This window comes from Dreissena polymorpha, chromosome 3 (assembly GCF_020536995.1).
Source record: "Dreissena polymorpha isolate Duluth1 chromosome 3, UMN_Dpol_1.0, whole genome shotgun sequence".
Lineage (NCBI taxonomy): Eukaryota > Metazoa > Mollusca > Bivalvia > Myida > Dreissenidae > Dreissena > Dreissena polymorpha.
In genome coordinates this window covers 25,207,089-25,227,074 of record NC_068357.1, presented here as the reverse complement: position 1 = coordinate 25,227,074, position 19,986 = coordinate 25,207,089, and the positions used below count along the sequence as shown (strand labels likewise).

Sequence of the window (19,986 nt, the reverse complement as noted above, 5' to 3'; positions counted from 1 at the left end):
TAAGTGCTTCCTTTGCTGTCAAAAATTGTGTGTACAAAATATAAGATATTTTATCCACACATTTAAGTTCCGATTTTACTACCACATGATGGGACGAACCGTTGGCGAACTGACAATTAAACTATTGGACTTATGTTCACCTCAAGTGCACAACAGAATACCAACTCGTGTATGGCACAAAGAAGGTCAACAAGGAAAAAGTTGGTTATATGCAGAAGTGCCCATTACAAATATGACGTCGAGGTAATAGAAAGGTTTTATTTAATCTTACCAAAAGACAATCGACACACATTGCCGTAGAACAAAAAACAATAAACGTTTATTGAATACAACCACCATAGTATCTTGAGGCATATTGATCGATCATGGAGTGCTTGTTTATGAACAAAAATGTGTATGGGCTATACAGAAACTTTCTGAAATATATATTTGAACCTCAATTAAAGTGTAATTTTGCCACTCGTATTTGAAAGATGTTCCAACTTTTGGTTACGTTGATTATGTTACTGTGAATTATATACATGCATATTAAAACACTTGAACAAGTCGATTTCGTTTTTTTTTACTTTGATATTTATAACAAAAATGTTAATTTTATCTCAGTTCTCAAAATGTATTAAGAGGAAGACGTTTATTTTTGTGTATTAGATTTGTTTTTGGCTTGTTTTGATGGTCTATAAAAACACGTTAAATTATGATAAAAACTGAGAGAGAATAGTTATTTGTACGTATTTTGTCTTAGGTTAATTTGTATGCACACGTGTCTTAATGCACATTGTTACACACCTCTGACATACAATTCATTGTTATTCTTAGGTATGCAGTTCACATATCAGGAACTGGTGGTTTTCAAAATCAAGGTGATATTGCCATAGACGACTTATCGTTAAGCGCTGGATGCTTTGGTAATATTTTTGTTATCTTAAACTTACGTGTGCGGTGCATAACGTATTACTACTCCGATTCTACTTTATTTTTGATTAATACGAAAAAAAATTATAAACAAATAACACTAGTTGTGGTCTACTTTTATATGTTTCATGAGAGTTAAATTTATCACACTTTCTGTACGTCAAATTCTTTACATTTTTGTAAAATTGCATTTTATTATACGGATGGTAAAGTTGAATAATGATAAACTAACATTTAACTGATATCTACTTGGATTCTAGAATTTAATTTATATTGAGGTTCATATATACCATATTTTAGTGTTTGTACTGCTGGCTGTATCAGTTTTGAAAAGATCGATGTTCTAAAATGTGTTTTAACTCATCATTTCCAGGCATTGACTTTCAGTCCGATCCTGTCAAAGACATTTCTGAAGATCGCGAAATAATTACTATTCAGGAATTTACCAAAGATGTTAAATTCCACTGTCATATTCTAAAAGGTACCAAAACAAAGCTGTCAATGCTATGTGACCCTGTTAACATATCAACAAACAGCAATGATTAATTGGAAGCTCCTTTTTTAAAATGAGATTACGCGACAAACACACGAGAAAATCAGGACGACACTTTCCCGATAGTTTGGCATTGTTTTTAATGAAGTAAGGTCTTAACCCAAATCCAGTTTAACCGGAAATTGTCAATGTTTAGCCTTGCTAGTTGGAAATGAGGATTATGGGCGATAATTAACGCATATCCGCATGTGTATCTATCTTTATTCTTCATGCTCTAGGTCATTTCGTTGGGTTTTAGCATCTTGTCGCCAATGCTATATTAGTCGGAGACTATTTATTAATAATATATGAAATGACACGTGCTGCTTAATTTATTAACGTTGTCTTATTATTTGCTGGTTGTTTTTAGATAATCCTCCATCTAGTGTCAAGGCCCCTAATGAGACGTCAACATCGGATTCTACGAAAGGAAAACTTAAAGGCAATATTCGTATTGTCTGCGCTTTTAGAACTACAAACTGATATGTTTGTGTTTGCGGGCATGCACACCTTAACACATACTTACCTCCACCTAAATTCATTATATCAGTTATTTTGAAAGTGCATGGTGTTTATGTTATTTTAGCTAACATATTCTATATTGTTCGTTTAGATGTTTATATAAACAGTCAACTATTGGCACGAACTTAATATACATACTTGTTTTTCTTTAGTAGGATCACGGACTATACCTTGTACAGAATCAGTTCGATAACCTATTATCGTGCTGGTTATATTGTCACGTAATATGAATCACACGTCTGAATGTAAAGTTAAACTTCTTTATTTAAGATAAACAAATAATTTCAAAATCAAAGTAAATAACACAAAATGAATATTTCCTAAGAGAAGGCAAGGGTGTCCTATCTGCATACTTTGACGAGGTATTTATACCAATTTCGTTACGTACTCGCCTTATTCGTGACCCACGCCTGTCATCAAGTAATGGACGTCAAACATGTGAATTTTGCCGTTCTTGGACAGATGACATATCGTCCCAACGGACTTTTCGCCTCTGTACTCGCGGGTCTCCATTTAAGTTGACATCTCCAATTTGCATTCACACCTGGAAAACGCATTGGAATGTCGCTTCTCCCCGCTTAATGTACTTACTAATTGTTTCTATGCATTTAACAAGTCACGATACTTTTAGGTATTATATAGAAGAGACTTAATTGTATGTTATGACACGTTAATTACTTTGTTTTCGTTTGGTATCTTAATTACTAATCGTCTTTATTTAGTTATTTATGATTTTTTTTATATTTCTTGCCTCTGTATTACAATTTGATTATAAAATAACTAACCCGTATATAATTACAATTTGATTATAAAATTATTAATCCTAATATAATTTTCTGTGTTACGTCACAATATGTGTATTAATTTCAATGCATTGTTGTGATTTTTATTCATGCTGGGTTAATTGCAAACACACTCCTTTAAACTAGTTGTGTGTCTTAAGTTTGAGAAGTTGGGTTACATTTTAGGTTGGTTTTAGGATCAAAAGCTAGAACTCAAAATCGATGATTGTTATAATGGCAAATGTTTTTTTCCAAGCATGCATTCAATACGGCAAAATAGTGCAATCTAATTTAAAATATTGATATTGTTTAGACAATACGACAGTTCCTGGGGCAACCGTGTATATTTCCGAAAATAATGGAAAGATCGGGACAGTCTACATTGCGGTCATCACAGTGTCTGGCATCGCAATTTCTTTCATTTTGTGCGCTGCCTTTCTCTGTTTCTGTAAGTATTAACATTGAAATTGTATGTTCAAGATACCATTGTCACAACCATACTACCACACAAATGAATATATGCGGCGTATCTAGCTTGGCAATGTCCGAAGTTTTGTTTCCTCTTTTTTATGTCTGTGCTATATTTTGCTCTGCTTACGTGGTGTTTAATGTTTATATCGAGTGTTTCTCTTATAAATCGAATTGTCCATTCAAATGTTTTTTTTTTCACACATCGAACGTCAGTTTATAATATTTTGTTTGTAGAACATATTAGAGATAATTTATTTGTAGAATTATTCCGTTGATTATAAAGTTGAGTTTTGATGGAAGTAATGTGCTAAAATTTTGCTTGGATGAACCTTACGTGATGACAAAGCTTGGATTGTGCAATTAATTATATTAATATAATGAAATTGAAACGAAGAGTTGCAATTTTTATTGTTTTAATTACAGCATTTCGACAACGGAAAGCACAATGCGAACAAAACTCTCACCTAGAAATGGTGACGACCCCCTCGGATGAAAATAATCCCGCTAGCTCAGCCGTTCAGGCGGTCAATTTTGATATGCAGCTTCGTTGTGCCGTCACGGAACTTAATCCAAATTACGACTTCATTACTGCCAAATATCCAGAACAGCAGCTGAGGGAGATTCCGAGAAATAAACTGAAATTGATACGGTAAAGTGGCGATTGAAATAGTCATCAAGTTACACTGTGCTTTAATGAGTCGTGCTGTGGGAGAATACGATATTATGCTGTTTCTTTATTTGTAATTTATTTATTTTATTTTTTAAGCAATTTTTTGTGAATGTTTTGTTCATAATTTACTTGCACACTGTAAAAACTTCATTGTTATTGACATTCGTGTTTTTATTGCCTATCGCCCGATTAAATTGAATCAATACGTGTAATGGGAAAAAACAATGAAGCATATTGGCAATAACTTTTACATGTTATGTATTGTTAAATCTTTACTGAAATACGGGGTACAAATAATTATCAGTAATTAGGATGCAATATCTGCATCATAAAATCACTCCATAGATATTGTATTTTTCTCTTTTTATAATAACATATTGAGGAAAACATATGTTATACCAAACTTACATTTGCTAGTATTCAAGCATTCGACCTCAAGGTGGTGAGCAAGCTAGTATGTTACATACCAGCAAGAGTTTTGACGTGGAGATTAACATTTTTTTAAGACAGAGGCATTTGTTCTTAAGACGTCCTTACATTTTAAAACACTTTTAATTCAAATATTTTGAAATGATAATAAAGTGTAGTAATTCCGAGGCATAAATGATCAACTTGAGGTACACGAAGTCAATCCGACGAAGAAAAGCAATTAAATCATTTTATATACATTTATAAAGTGTATCAATAAGGAGAGTACACGTATATCAATTTTTGCAATGGTCTTTAAAAAACCTATTTTATGTTTTTTTAGACTACTTGGGCAAGGCGCCTTTGGAGAAGTGTACGAAGGGACATTGAAAAACATGTGTGCTAACGTCAGTGAATTATCAGTTGCAGTGAAAGTAAGTAACTTGTTGCCAGTGATAAGGCCATTATTTATATTTGATACTGTTTCACTATTGAATCAAAACATATTTATAATTATGACGATTTTTAGTATTATATCATTATGTTTGTATATGTATTCCATTTTTCTGAACAACTAAGAGTAAGATTTTGAAAACTAATGGAATGAAATCAGAAATGTTCAAAATAACAAATTCAACACTTCTTAGGTTTGCGAGCTAATGCATAGACGTGTATGTTGAAATTTTGAGGGATTGTAATTTAAACATAATACATTTGCCAATGTAAATATAAAAAACAAGGATATTTTAAGTGTACTATAAGATGAATAAGGTATGGAGACACACAAAAGGTGAATATAATTGTATAGACATGAAAATTGTTCAGTGGGTTAAGACAAACAATGATATATTCATTAAAATACCTGATAGCAAATGCATAGAGAACAATAATACGTGTTTATGCTTATGGTTAACTTTACGACACGAAGGCTCTACAATTTTTGTGATTAAGTGATAGTATTTTTAAAATAGCCTTTGTAAAAAGTTCTCAAAACAGAACAATAACTACCACAATCACCTAGTTAAATTTTAGTGTTTCAGACAAGTGTATTAAAAAGTTGTCATTCACGATCAAATGATTCTTAATTGTTTTATGAAGTTGATATTTTTCTCATAGTATCATATTTAACTTTATATATTTCTTTGCTCCTGCTATGCTAGAAATTCATGTATTCATTTATTTATGGCAGACTGTGTTAAAATTTTAAAGGATATTAATGAAAGGAGAAGATTGTCCTGGTAACATTTCACCAATAAGTGCTTAAGATATGTGACATTGCTAGAATAAATTTTTGAAATGCTCATCACTTTGTTTGCAAAACGAACATTATGAATGAATCGTAACTTTCGAAAGACTTTTTGAGCAAAGTATCCTGTGAATTATTCTGTTTTGCAACCACTGAACCACTGAACCCTTACAGCTTTTGTTATGAAGAAGGGTAGCTCAAATATGCAATTAAATTTTTTTTTTTTTTTTTTTTTTTTTTTTTTTTTTTTTTAATTTTTTTTTTTTATTCAATATCATACATACAATGTAAACATGTATATGAGCATACAACACAGTGATTGTACAAAGCAATAAAGTTCAGACATGTTATACAAGATATGCTAATATATATATATTTTTTAGAGAGAAAAGAAAAGAACAACAGAGACATAGTTATGAACAATGATGAGTTGTATAAAGTCGGAAGAAAGCATACTGGACTTGTGTGTTTTGTTGTATATTCACAATGATCTTGTCCGATTGAGAAAAAAAAAATAAACAAAACTATTTTAGAGGGGTAAACTAACATTAGAGTGAAATGTATATTAGTGGACAAAACATTATGAGAATTTAATCCGATTCCATTTTTGTTCAAAGATTTGTAATGTGTCATTACTGAGGGCTATTTCTTTCTCAATCTGGATTTTTAGTTTAAGACTATGGACAAAACAATTAAAATTTGGTACTTGTTTTTTGTACTTCATGTTTAAGATAAAATATTTCATCAATATTACCATAAAATTCACAATATTATTACAGTCTATTGATTTCAATGAGTTAATTCCGAAACTTACATCTAAGAAAGATAGTTTAATGTTTAGTTGATGTTGTTCAAGAAAAGATATTAATTGATTCCAAATAGGCTGGATGTGTTTGCACTCCCAAAAAAGATGTTCTATAGTTTCAATGTTTTCACTGCAGAAGTCACACAGATTTGAGTTAGATAATTTGCATTTATAGAGATATTTATTTGTAGCTATAATTCTATGGATGTATTTATATTGAAAATTTCTCAGTGTGCTTTCAATTGTTGCTTTATATGGCATGGTAAATATGTGTTTCCAATTTAGTTCATTTTCTCCAAAAAGGACTTGCCATTTATTTTTGATTTTGGAGTTTTCTGTAGGGTTTTTAATTTGTAGTGTGTAAAATATTTTATTTGTTTTGTTTTTTCTTCCAAGTATGTTTTCTACAAATGTTGTTTGAGTACATGGTGTATTATTTGTATTGATTTCAGATTTAATAAGTATGGGTATGCTTTTGATTAGTGTGTAGTACTTCAGAAAATTATTTGAAGGTATTCCGTATATGTAGCATATATTATCAAAAGAGTAGAAATCCTTAATTCTGTAGTCATATAATTGGTCGACATATTTAATGCTTCGTTCAAACCAGTCTTTATAGAAAAACGTCTTATTGTTTGACGTTATGTCTTTATTATTCCATATTATTGTTTTACTGCTGGTTTGGGTTTCTAAATTATGAGTGACATCACTCCACGCTGATAGAACATCAGACAGAAATATGTTTTCGTTCGCAATTTCATGTAAGATAGTATTGCTGATGTTACATTCAAAGAGTAAGGAGTCACCATATTTTTTTAGGATTTTCTGGTAGAATAATTTCCATTTACTCGTATTGGTACTATCTAGGTATCTTTTAACCCAGCTGCATTTGATTGCATTCAAGAATGAGTCAATGTTCGTTAATTGGATACCTCCATTTTCTACAGATTGAATTAGCTGAGTTCTTTTTATTTTATCAGGCTTACCGTCCCATATGAAATTAAATATTGCTGATTTTATATCGTTAATAACATCAATTGGTGGATTTGGGAGAACTGTAAATACATATATTAACTTAGGAAGTGCAAACGTTTTCAATACTGTGTTTTTTCCAATAAGTGTAAGTTTACGATGATGCCATGATTTTAAGCAGTTTTTAAAATTCTGTAATTTAGGTAGTATGTTTTTTAGAACTGTATCCTTTTCATTATTTGTGAAAGTAATTCCTAACGTTGTGGCTTCATCGGATGTCCAATTAAATTTCATTTCTTTATTATATTGAACATTACTTTGTTTTAATTTACCTACTCGTAGCACAGTACATTTACTTTTGTTTAGTTTAAGACCCGATGTCATTCCGTAAAGGGTTAGCGACTCTATAAGGTTATGGAAAGAATCGTAATTGTCATTTAAAAAATAAGTTGCATCGTCAGCAAATAGGGATTGTTTGATTTCTTCGTCAGGTTCTAGTGATATGCCTTTTATGTGTTTATTTGATTGGATGTGATGTGATAGATACTCGATGCAAATAATAAATAGGGATGATGAGAGTGGACATCCTTGTCGAACCCCTCGTTCGATATTAAAACTGTTTGAAAAGAAGCCATTGTTAATGATTATACTGTTAATATCGGTATAGAATAGTTTGACCCATTGTATGAGACTTTCACCAAAGTTCATATTTTCTAAGCAAGAGAACATAAATGAATGATCAAGCGAATCGAATGCCTTTTCAAAGTCTGCAAAGAATATTAGACCAGGATTATTTGAATTGTTGAAATAGTTTATGCATTCTTGGATAAGACGAACGTTTTCACCAATGTAACGTCCTTTTATGAAACCAGATTGAGATTTTGAAATGATTGATGGTAATATTTTTTTTATTCTGTTTGCTATACTTTTAGTTGCAATTTTATAATCATTGTTAAGTAAACTTATTGGGCGCCAGTTTGATAATGATTCTAAGTTTTTTCCAGGTTTTGGAATAAGTGATATAATACCTTGTTTTTGTAGCGTAGTTAAGTTTTCGTTGTTAAATGAATAGTTTAGTGAATTAATTAGATGTGTTTTTATATCATTCCAGAATATTTTATAAAATTCGATTGTGATGCCATCAGATCCTGGGCTTTTGTTATTCTGCATTTCTTTTAGGGCTAATCCACATTCATATTCATTAAGCAATCCGTCGCACAGTTGTTTTTCCTCCTGGTTTAAAGCGTGATGTGTATTTTTAAAAAGGGTGTTATTTTCAACATTTTTTCTTTTATAGAGGGTTTCGAAAAATAAACGTTGTTCTTCTAGTATTTGAGTTCTGTTTGTTATATCTTTGCCATTGACTACTAATTTGTGTACAGTTTTTTGTTCACTTCTACGTTTTTCAATGTTTGCGAAATATTTTGTATTTTTTTCATTGTGTTCAACATGCTGTGCACGCGCTCTTAGTATTATTCCATTGAGATGTGTATGATAGATTCCATCTAATATTTGTTTTTTTAATGTTATTTCATTTTCAATGTCGGTGGTATCATTTGTGTTTGTTTGATGCAATTGTTTTTCAAGTGTTTCAATGGTTTTGATGGTGTCAGTTTCAAGTTTGTGTGTTTCTTTTTGTTTAAATGATGTGTATCTAATTGTTGTGTTACGTATATTTCCTTTAATTACTTCCCATAAGGTGTTTGGGTTTGCATCTTTATTATTTTGAACTGTATTTAATATTTCCTGTTTTATTTGTGTTTGATATTGTGCATCTAATAAAATGCTGTTGTTAATTTTAAAGTATCCTGGGCCTCTTTCAGGTTGTATATTGTGGAGTTTAAGTTCAACTAGAGAGTGGTCAGTCATAAATCCTGGTTTTATGTTACATGTGTCAATAATGTTGCAAAGAGATTCAGATATTAAAAAATAGTCTAATCTACAAAATATTGTTGGTTTTGTGTTTGAGTGCCAGGTGAATTTGCTTTCGTTTGGGTATACTGTACGCCAGATATCTATCATATTGTAGGTTATAATTATGTTATTTAAAATGTTTCTATTTTTAGTATGAGTATAAAGGTTTCCATTCTTTTTATCCAATAATGGGTTCAGGACAGTATTAAAATCACCACCGATTATAATATTTTTATCTTGGTTATTAATTATAAAGGATTGTAATGTTTCGTAAAATGTGGAATCGTCTATGTTAGGGCCGTAGACGTTGATTAGTGTTATTTGTGTTTCGTGTATTTTGATATCTATACTTGCTTGTCTACCAATTATTATTTCCTTAAAGTTATCGACTGTGACCCCTATATTATTTTTTATCAGAAAGGCAATGCCTTGTTTATTAGTATGTTCTCCACTGAGATAGATTTCTCCGTCCCATTCATCTTTTAAGGTTTGTGCTAAAGTAGGTGTCAAATGACATTCTTGTAAAAGGCATATACTATATTTTTTTTCGTCTAACCATTTGAAGATTTTTATTCGTTTGTCTTTATTGTTTAATCCTTTAACATTTAAAGTACATAATTTAATCATTTAAGTGGGTGGAGGGTGATGTGAATGGTAATTTGTATGTGCTTGTCCAGTAAGTTTCTATTTTAAAATATGTCCAGTTGCTCTCTATAATAAGACATAAGATGTTCATACAAACAAATAAAAATAGGAAACAAAAATAAGGGATACAAAGGAATGAATATTCCATATAAATGAATAAGAAAAAAGAAATAATCACAAAAGAGAGAAAAAATCAAATAAACGACTTGTCAGCAATAAAGACAAAAAAGCGCACTTCCGTACACTGGAAATACGCAAGTTAATTAAGATTGTGATCTGAGAGACAAAAACGTATATGTATAAAACCGAAGATTGGTGTTTTAATTTAATACTAATAAAACAATAAAAACTATTACATTGTGTATGAGGGGTCTTTCGGTGCGTATGTTTTCGTGTTTGTGCTTGCGGGTGTGTGCGCGCGTTATGACACGCGTGAAATGCGCGTGTGATGTGCATGTACATGTAAAAGGGTGTGCGCTCGGGTTCGTGCGCGTGTGTGTGTACGTGTATGTGCGTGTGTGTGTATGAACGTGTTTGCTTTTAGTTTGTGTGTGTGCGTGTGTGTGTGTGTGTGCAAGTCATACATAAATGAACAACGCAAAAGCTTAACAGTTACAAACTATACACATTTAAACAACAAAAAGGGAACACATATAGACACGTAAAGAAAACGTTCTAAGTACTCATGCATATTTTTTTTGTAAAGCATATACCCATCAAAAATACACCTTCAAGTTTCATAAGGAAAAAACTACAATTCTTGAAAAATACGGAAGATGTAATAACAGGCAAAGCCATCGATAGCATTTTAAGCATTATTGAGCATTTAAACATAAAAACGAAAGCGAAATTAGTTTAAGCGCTCTATGCTTTTATATGGAAAAAAAACCTCTCCAAATAAAGAAGGGAAAAATAGAGCAAAAAGTTAGTTTCCAAGCATAATGGTATGCAGTTACACTATTTTTTTAATCAAGTTGAAAATATCCCATTTAGAAAGAGTATTTGTTAAAAAAATGTGTTTGATGCAATGTTAGTAGAGTTGAATATCTATAAATGTGTATGCGTGTGTATGCTTGTGTGTATGCGTATGTGTATTCGTGCGTATGCTTGTATGTATGCGTGTGTGTGTGTGTGTGTGCGTGTGCTTGTGTGTGTGATTGCGCGCTCATGTATGCGTGCGTATGTATGTGTGCGCGCGTGTGTGTGCGTGCGTGCGTGTATGCGTACGTGAGTGCTTGTTTGTGTTCGGTTTGTGTGTGTGCAAGCCATATATAATTGAAAAAAAGCAAAACAACAAACAGTTACAAAATATACACATTTAAACAGCAAAAAGGGAACAAAAAGGGACGCGCAAAAGGAAGCGTTTTAAGAACTCATGCATATTATTTCATATCTCTTTAAAGAAATCATATACCTATCAAAAGTACGTGTTGTCAATATCCTACTTAGAGAGAATATTTATTAAAAAGAAATGTGTTAAATACAATGTTAGCAGAGTTGAATATTTATAAATGAGTATGCGTGTGTATGCGTGTGTGTGTGCGTATGTGTGTGTGTGTGTGTGTGTGTGCGTGTGTGTGTGTGTGTGTGTGTGTGTGTGTGTGTGTGTGTGTGTGTGTGTGTGTGCGTGCGTGCGTGCGTGCGTGCGTGCGTGCGTGCGTGCGTGCGTGCGTGCGTGCGTGCGTGCGTGCGTTCGTGCATGTGTGTGTGTGCGTACGTGTGTGCGTACGTGTGTGCGTACGTGTGTGCGTACGTGTTTGCTGGTTTGTGTTCGGTTTTATGTGTTCATGTCATACATAATTGAAAAAGCAAAACAACAAACAGTTACAAAATACACACATTTAAACAGCAAAAACGGAACAAAAGGTGTGCGTGTATGCGTACGTGTGTGCGTACGTGTTTGCTGGTTTGTGTTCGGTTTTATGTGTTCAAGCCATACATAATTGAAAAAGCAAAACAACAAACAGTTACAAAATATACACATTCAAACAGCAAAAACGGAACAAAAGGGACACGCATAAGGAAATGTTTTAAGTACTCATGCATATTATTTCATATCTAATTAAAAAATCATATACCCATCAAAAGTACATGTTATAAATATCCTATTTAGAAAGGGTATTTGTTAAAAAAGAATGTGTTAAATACAATGTTAGTTGAATATTTATAAATGTGTATGCGTGTGTATGCGTGTGTGTATGCGTGTGAGTATGTGCGTGTGTGCTTGTTTGTATACGATTTGTGTGTGTGTACAAGCCCTACATACTTATAAAAAGCAAAACAACAAACAGTTTAAAAATATACACATTTTAACAACAAACATAGAACAAATGTTGACACGCAGAAGGAAACGTTTTAAGTACGCATGCTTATTATTTTATATCTCTTTAAAAAACATATACCAATCAAAAATACCCATTCAATTTTCATAAGGAAAACTTTCTTGCAATATAAGGTCTAGACACAATGTTATTATAGTTGAATATTTATAAATGTGATGGATCGTTTTCCCTCATTTAATGGTGTATTATACAAGACTTAAGATTTAATTAGTAAAAATATTAGCACCTTATTATTATTTTATATCTCTTTAAAAAGCATATACCAATCAAAAATACCCATTCAATTTTCCTAAGGAAAAATTTCTTGCAATATAAGGTCTAGACACAAAGTTATTATAGTTGAATATTTATAAATGTGATGGATCGTTTTCCCTCATTTAATGGTGTATTATACAAGACTTAAGATTTAATTAGTAAAAATATTAGCACCTTATTAAACAGATTTGAAGTAAAAGGAATGCATCAAAATTAGTGAGTTTTAAGCGCGTATATAACATCTATAGCAGTAGCCCCATGTAAAATTGTATATCTTGGATCTTGGTGGTTTATGAGAGTTCACATATAAAAAGTTGATCTATTCGGTCAAGCTACATATTTTCTATATAGTGTATAAAAAGAACATTTGCCAAAGATAACTTTTCGGGCCACTATAATGTTTTTAAAGCCATGTTCGTCTGTTTCGTGTGAAGACGCCAACAGAGAAGTAAGAGCACATACAAAGTAAAACGTTCACATATAAAAAGTTGATCTATTCGGTCAAGCTACATATTTTCTATATAGTGTATAAAAAGAACATTTGCCAAAGATAACTTTTCGGGCCACTATAATGTTTTTAAAGCCATGTTCGTCTGTTTCGTGTGAAGACGAATGCAATTAAATTTTTGTTTTTATTTATTGGGGCATTGAGGTTAGTTCATCATGTTGCTTGTACTGATTTTTGTTACTTTATTTAGAATATTGTAAAGTATTTTTTTGCTTCAGAATCTCTTAGTATAAGCTTAAATAATGGGGGAAAAAGGGTTTGATAATTTGTTTGGTGGAACAAGATATACAATTTTGTTTAACAAATTTATCTATTAATACTCTTATTAATACTGAAGAGATTGTACCTTCCTATATAACGTATAGAATTTAAAAATAACAGCATGCATTAACATTTTAATACCCTGTATGAGGTATAATATTTTACAAGTAACCAAAGCCTTACTTTATTTAATAATAAACTAGTGTAGCATATAAAAGCGTCAACAAAGCAAACGTCAGATAAAAGCAGTGTCAATTTTTTTGGCGTATGTATTATACGTGTCATAATTTTTGCGTCGAAAAGAAAGCTTTCATCTAATATCGTGCATGCAAAGCTCCTTGTTATTGAAACTAACTCCGTTCATTCTGAAACTTAATCAGTTTTTATAAAGAATTAACATGCCTTTAGTATATAAAATACCCGTTCGTTAGTAACTATATATAAATCATGTTATGTAATTTATCGGTCGATATGAATCTCGTATTGCACTACTTTAAGATATAGTTTAATTTTTATTTTAAGGTGAAAACATTTAAAAGGTTGTTTATACGTTTCTCTTTGAAAACGAATGTATAAATCATATTTGGTAAAATATGTGTCATTATAGACGCTGCCAGCATTAAGTACCCAACAGGCGGAAACAGATTTTATGATGGAAGCTGTGATAATAAGGTAGACTGGTAATACTTAAGCAGCATGTAGAACAATCTGCGTACACAACTTTTTACAAGTTTAAAACTCGTTTTTTTCGGGACATCATTGTAAGCAATAACACCACAAAAAAATAAACATCGCCACATGCTGAGTTATGGTTGACAATATCAAAGCAATTTTGAAAAACTAGTATATGTATAGATGTTTGAAATACTTGGTTAACAACGAACCTTACCGTTTATACATTGGTATGTAATTAATATACAAACTGGCATTTTTTCCATTCTATTTATCGCAGCAAGTTTATGCACAAGAACGTTGTAAAGTGCCTAGGGGTTTGCTTTGAAGAACACCCTAGGTACATCATTCTAGAACTCCTAGAAGGGGGCGATCTTAAAACATTCCTCAGGGACTCTAGGCCAAAAACGGTGAGTTACTGTTACTGGTAAACAGGTTTTTGTATATAAATGTTTGTTTGCGATTAAAAGTTGTGATAAATCTCCTACTGATTTCAAATTTATTTGAATCTTTGTTTATTTTTACCGGTTATGTGTAAACAAACATTAATGGTGTCAAAGGAATAATACTCTTATGTTGTTTTTACTATGATGTAAGCATATTACTATAAATGGCAGTTTGACGGTATAAATGAAAACGTGTTTGTGAACGTTTGCCTTATCTAAAAGATTACTTTGTTTACTAAGCAATATGTGATGTTTTTTTAAAGTAACAATTGAACATAAAATTGTTTTCAGGACCAACATTACTCCCTGAGTATGAAGGAACTCGTCCATCTTTCGTTAGACGTCGCTAACGGATGTCGCCATCTAGAAGAAAAACACTTCGTACACAGGTCTGAAATCAAAACAACACAAAATGTTGCAATAATAGTAAAAGTTTACTGCACTAAATTACAATTACAATTATACGAGAGGCACGATGGTACTAACATTGTTTGCTGTCTTTTGCACAGAGACATAGCGGCAAGAAACTGCTTGTTAACAACACGTGGAGAAGGTCGTATTGCAAAAATAGCAGACTTCGGGATGTCTAGAGATATCTACAGGTATTTAGTACACAACGTATCCACTGTGATTTTGTTACATACACAATTGCAACTATGCAACTTGTGAAATACGTAGATGGTCAATATGATTGAATCTGAAATATATTGAAATACCTCGGTCCCTTGATATTCTGAGTAGAGAAACCTTAGTGCAAGTGTATCACCATTTGTCGTTTGATGTTGAAGTGCCGACTACTATCGAAAAAGTGGAAAGACAATGCTTCCGATAAAATGGATGCCTCCCGAGGCTTTTCTGGATGGCGTTTTCACCACAAAAACTGATGTTTGGTAAGGTGTATTAAGTAGATAAGAGCTGCAGTACAATATTACGCCTTTTTGGTATTTTCATCAAATAATGTTTAAAGATCACGGATGTTAAACTTTGAAATTAACCTGTACCTCATACATAAATACTTACAAAAAACCGTTATAATTGTATTTCTGGATGTGAATTTGTTTTATTTCATATTGTCATTTGATAACCCATCACACTAATTGAGTCTATTAAGGCACCGGTATACTTTGATTCAAGGTCATTCGGTGTTTTGCTGTGGGAGATGTTTACATTGGGATACATGCCATATCCTGGGCAAACGAACAGTGATGTCATGCATTTTGTATCGTCTGGTGGCCGCCTGGAACCGCCAGAGAAATGCCCAGCTCGACTGTTAGTATTTGGCCTATATATAGCTTAAGATACAATTACCTATTAATGTAGTTTATTTCGGGAACATTACTCAGATATAAAAACGAATAATAAAGTGTAGCTGACGCGTTTGCAATGTAAAAAAGACTATCGTAAGTATAGATATAAGTTATTGTTCTTACGTTATTTGAAAGCATATTTGTTATTTTTCGCTCGCAATCACGTGCAATTGCTTTAAGAGGTTATGTTATGATATCATTAGTCCATGCAACTCTCTCTGTATCTATCGTTAACAATTTTCAGAAACAAGATCATGATTCTCTGTTGGAACTCTATAGCCGATATTCGACCGACGTTTTCAGAAATAATTGAGCTTTTGGATATGTGCCTTCAGGTAATTGTTTATAATTATAAAACGGAATGTCTAAAACTACAAATGCCTATAACAAAAATCAACAACAAAACCGTTTGAAGTTAACATTGATTGTTCGTGTTACTTAATGATCAAGCAATTAAACGTAATGAAGAAAATAAACGACACAAACATATTTTCGTCGCCCGATTCTTTGCTATCTATTAAGAACACATTCGGAAAGTAAACATTCTCGGACATCATCGCGAACTAATATAGTAATTATAAGTTGATGCCATAAAAAATATTAAATAGTATACGTATCATTAATAAACGACCAGCCATGAGATGCAGAGCGATAATCTTCTACATATTTTCTTTTTCTGATGACATATTTGAAAATGAAAAGGAATTTTGTTGATATTTTATATTATTTTATTAAAAAATTGTGTTTGAGTTTTCTGAGTACAAAAAACATACAGTAGCAGACTAACAGCATTATTGTTTATTGGAAAATATCAACTTCGTACATAACGTTTCGTTTGTTTTGGTATATTGACGGATATTTTCTAACGGTGGTTCTTGCAACACTTTATAATAAACGATAAACTAAACTGCGACGCTCAATAAACACTTTACTAAAAGGGGACGTTTAGTTGTGTTTAAGAAGCTGCAATTTATTCATACAATGAACGTGTTATAGTAAATGTAAGTTTTAAAAAATGCGTTGGGTTCGTGATTTTACAAATGAAAACACGCGTAAACCTCCCCATACACTGAAATCATTGGTTTCGACACAACAGCATACTGACATAAAAACTCGTGACAAAATGTCAGTATGTTTATGTTTGTTTAAAATAGATTTAACCAGCCATATATAGTATATAGTCGCTTTGGTAACATAATTATGTCTCCGGATCAAAAGATCGGAGGAATATTGATTTGGCCTGTCTGTCATTGTATGTGTCTGTGTGTGTCCCAAAACTTAAACAAAACTTTAACCTTCTTCATAACTTTTGCAATATTGAACATAGCAACTTGATATTTTGCATGCATGTGTATCTTATGGAGCTGCACTTTTTGAGTGGTGAAAGGTCAAGGTAATCCTTCAAGGTCAAAGGTAAAAAAACCTAATTCAAAGCGGCGCATTAGGGGGCATTGTGTTTCAGACAAACACATATCTTGTTTTTTTTTATGTATTTCATCAAAATATGTGTAAAAAACATAATGAATAGTTAAAAGTCCATTTTGCATACAATTTCCAAAATTTTTTAATTTAACATGTCAGTTTTTCAGCTGCTCAAATTATTCTTCGTGATGGCAAAATTTAACGATTGTAGTATTACATCAGCATAAGTCAGAACGTTATTTGTATTCGCTAAAACAACATTATTCATGTTAGCCCCATGGCCCATACCCTGTACTGACTTTGACAGTTGGACTCTTATTCATCTTTGTTGAATGTGTCCTTATTGTTGTATTTTAATGTAAATTTTATACATACTTTTGTTTATATTGTTTGTGTAAACATCGAATAATTATTAGTTTTAATTACAAGTTGAATGCTAATAGATGCCGATTAATCTGTCTACAGTGTTTAATGTGCTATACAAACATTAACTGTGGTCTCTTATTATTATATCATGGACGCTTTTTCATTTGTTTTTTCTAAGATTGAAACAATTGTCAAAAGCTTTTGCTTTTACGCGACAACAGGCCTTCCTATCTCAACGATTATGTCGTATTGATAAAAGATCGTGATACGTGTATTTATGACCTTCAGTGTGCCAGAACCTTCATATTTATTTAAAATAAAAAGCATTATCGCGATATTTTTTTATTGTATGTCACGCTAGTCGATCAATATGAATGTATACGTTTCGTGTGTTGTGATTCATCTTGGGCTCAAAAAGAGGTGTGCGTATCTAAAAAAACACGACCATTGCTTTGTTAAAAGAAAAAGTTCACGTTGAAATAAGGTGTAAATATAAATGACATGTTTTTAAATTTACTATACCTGGGTTATACATATAAGTCAACACAATATAGCTGAATCATGGGATATGGGACAAACCAAAAGACATACGTTACTGCATGTTACATACATGATTTAGATTTCAAATAAAACTGCCTTGTGAAAAAAAACTTTAATACGCACTCAAACCATTGCTGCTTCTGGTGTAATAAGTGTGTTTAAGATTTATAAGCACCAAGATCATTATAACATTGTTAATTGATCTAAAAGTGTTTCTCATTGCCAAAATGATATTGTTTTAAGGATGACGAGGTGCTGAACGCTCCCGTGGGACTCTGTCACTTTGCGATGGCGGAAAGTTTCAAAGACGCTTCAACGTTGGCCAAGTCATCTTCATACGACGCAGACAATCAGGAGATCGATAATACGCTTCATTCCCCATCCCCGTCATCCGCAGCTGAGTTCAGGCCTCATTTCGAGTCACAAAGTCGAGAACCGTTGTTACTGGCTTCTCCAGACCAGTAGGGTGTCCGTAACAGTATTCATACACAAAATTGGAACTTGATTTGTGAGCACTGATGTTCACATAATACGACATTGAGATATTCAATGACAATTCGTGATATCCAGTGTAAGCAGTATTAACGCTGGTGATTTGGATTCTACATCTACATGAAAATACAATGGTGCGAATGAGCTTAATTGACTCATTTATACACTGTGATTAAAAAAACAACAGTTTTGCTTGTAAGAGCAATTTATCTTTATCATTCCGTAACTGTAACGCTATCATGCAGAAATACGAAACGGATCGCACATTTGCTATTTATTGTTTTTATGTGGCCTAACTTATATAAACATAGTCATGTTTTGCAAGATGTGCCACACATTTAGAGTAAAGGTTTGGGCTATCCCAGCACCTTCGCATGACATGCTCTAGAAAACAGCCTTGGACGCTAGGAGAACGACCACTGTTTGGAAGCAACTGGAGTACATATGAGACAGCGTATGATAGGATGAGAAAACATTTAAGGTTATATGATTATTCACTAATTGCAATTAAATTATAAAAGAATAACTTCAAGTATTGTGCATGGTATGCTGAGACGATTTGCAAAGTGCTGATCAGTGCTCTTTCAAGCGCTTTGCCATGTTTATATTTAAATTGCATATATTCGTCAGCAGTTTTTATAAAAAAGGACAAACGCGTTTAAAGCTTTAAATATGTTGTGTACAATGTGGGTCATAACCACGAATTAATGTCTTCAAGACGAAGTATTGTTGTTGTCTTTGTCAAACGAATTTGCTCAACATGCGTGTGCCATACACGATAGGGTTGTTTTACTTGTTTAACATTCCTTGTGTATGATATCATGACATGTGTTTTATATTATATTAATTTCAAGAATATATTTCTGTTTCGTTGATTAATACGCATCATTGGTGATAATAGATACACATACTTGTATTATTCGTTAGTATAAATTAATACAAATGGCTACCACATTGCACGTGACAATGTTACGTTAACATAGTAATGTATATACTATTTAATCTACACAAATTATTGTCTCTTGTCTCTCTATCATGCTCAGTATTCTTTTACTCCCAATATTATCCATTTGTAGTATTATTCAGTGTGTTATTTTTGCTGTATTTTAACATTTGTCAGTTTGAATATTCTTAAAGGAAAGTTGAGGTGTTTGTTGAATTGATCATTATAAAATTGCTTCTGTTTACAGTGTTATCTTTTCACCCCATTAGTTTCAAAATGCATACAACTTATTAAAATTGATGATATTTAAGGCTAATAGTGTGAACTTTAAGACAAACGAATATCAGATTATGATTTTTGTTTTAACCCGAACGAATTATGTAGTTTATTTATCGACTATATGGGCGGTTATATAATTTGCTATGCAAATAACAAACGTAATACCTATAAATGCAACGAAGACAGGCTCGTTCAATTTGAATTCTGTAAATTATTTATTTGATTTTGTAAATTTTGTATTTTCGCGAACGCATTTTTGCGATTAGCTTTGTGA

The 19,986-nt window shown here is 32.1% G+C and overlaps 1 protein-coding gene across 1 annotated transcript; it reads left to right on the top strand.

The window, feature by feature from the left end:
• Positions 1-3,094: 3,094 nt before the first annotated feature.
• Positions 3,095-18,463, top strand: LOC127872096 (leukocyte tyrosine kinase receptor-like). Its single transcript, XM_052415425.1, has 11 exons — positions 3,095-3,196; positions 3,643-3,868; positions 4,641-4,731; positions 13,853-13,917; positions 14,198-14,327; positions 14,655-14,752; positions 14,873-14,965; positions 15,152-15,253; positions 15,498-15,632; positions 15,915-16,005; positions 18,242-18,463. The coding sequence occupies exons 2-11, from the start codon at positions 3,690-3,692 to the stop codon at positions 18,461-18,463; spliced, it is 1,206 nt and encodes a 401-aa protein (XP_052271385.1). The 5' UTR covers positions 3,095-3,196; positions 3,643-3,689.
• The last annotated feature ends 1,523 nt before the right edge of the window (positions 18,464-19,986 follow it).

Coding starts and splice junctions, on each gene's coding strand:
- LOC127872096 (XM_052415425.1), top strand. CDS start 3,690: ATGGTGACGACCCCCTCGGATGAAAATAATCCCGCTAGCTCAGCCGTT. Junction 14,753..14,872: donor GAAAAACACTTCGTACACAG/GTCTGAAATCAA, acceptor TCTTTTGCACAG/AGACATAGCGGCAAGAAACT. Junction 14,966..15,151: donor ATGTCTAGAGATATCTACAG/GTATTTAGTACA, acceptor TTGATGTTGAAG/TGCCGACTACTATCGAAAAA.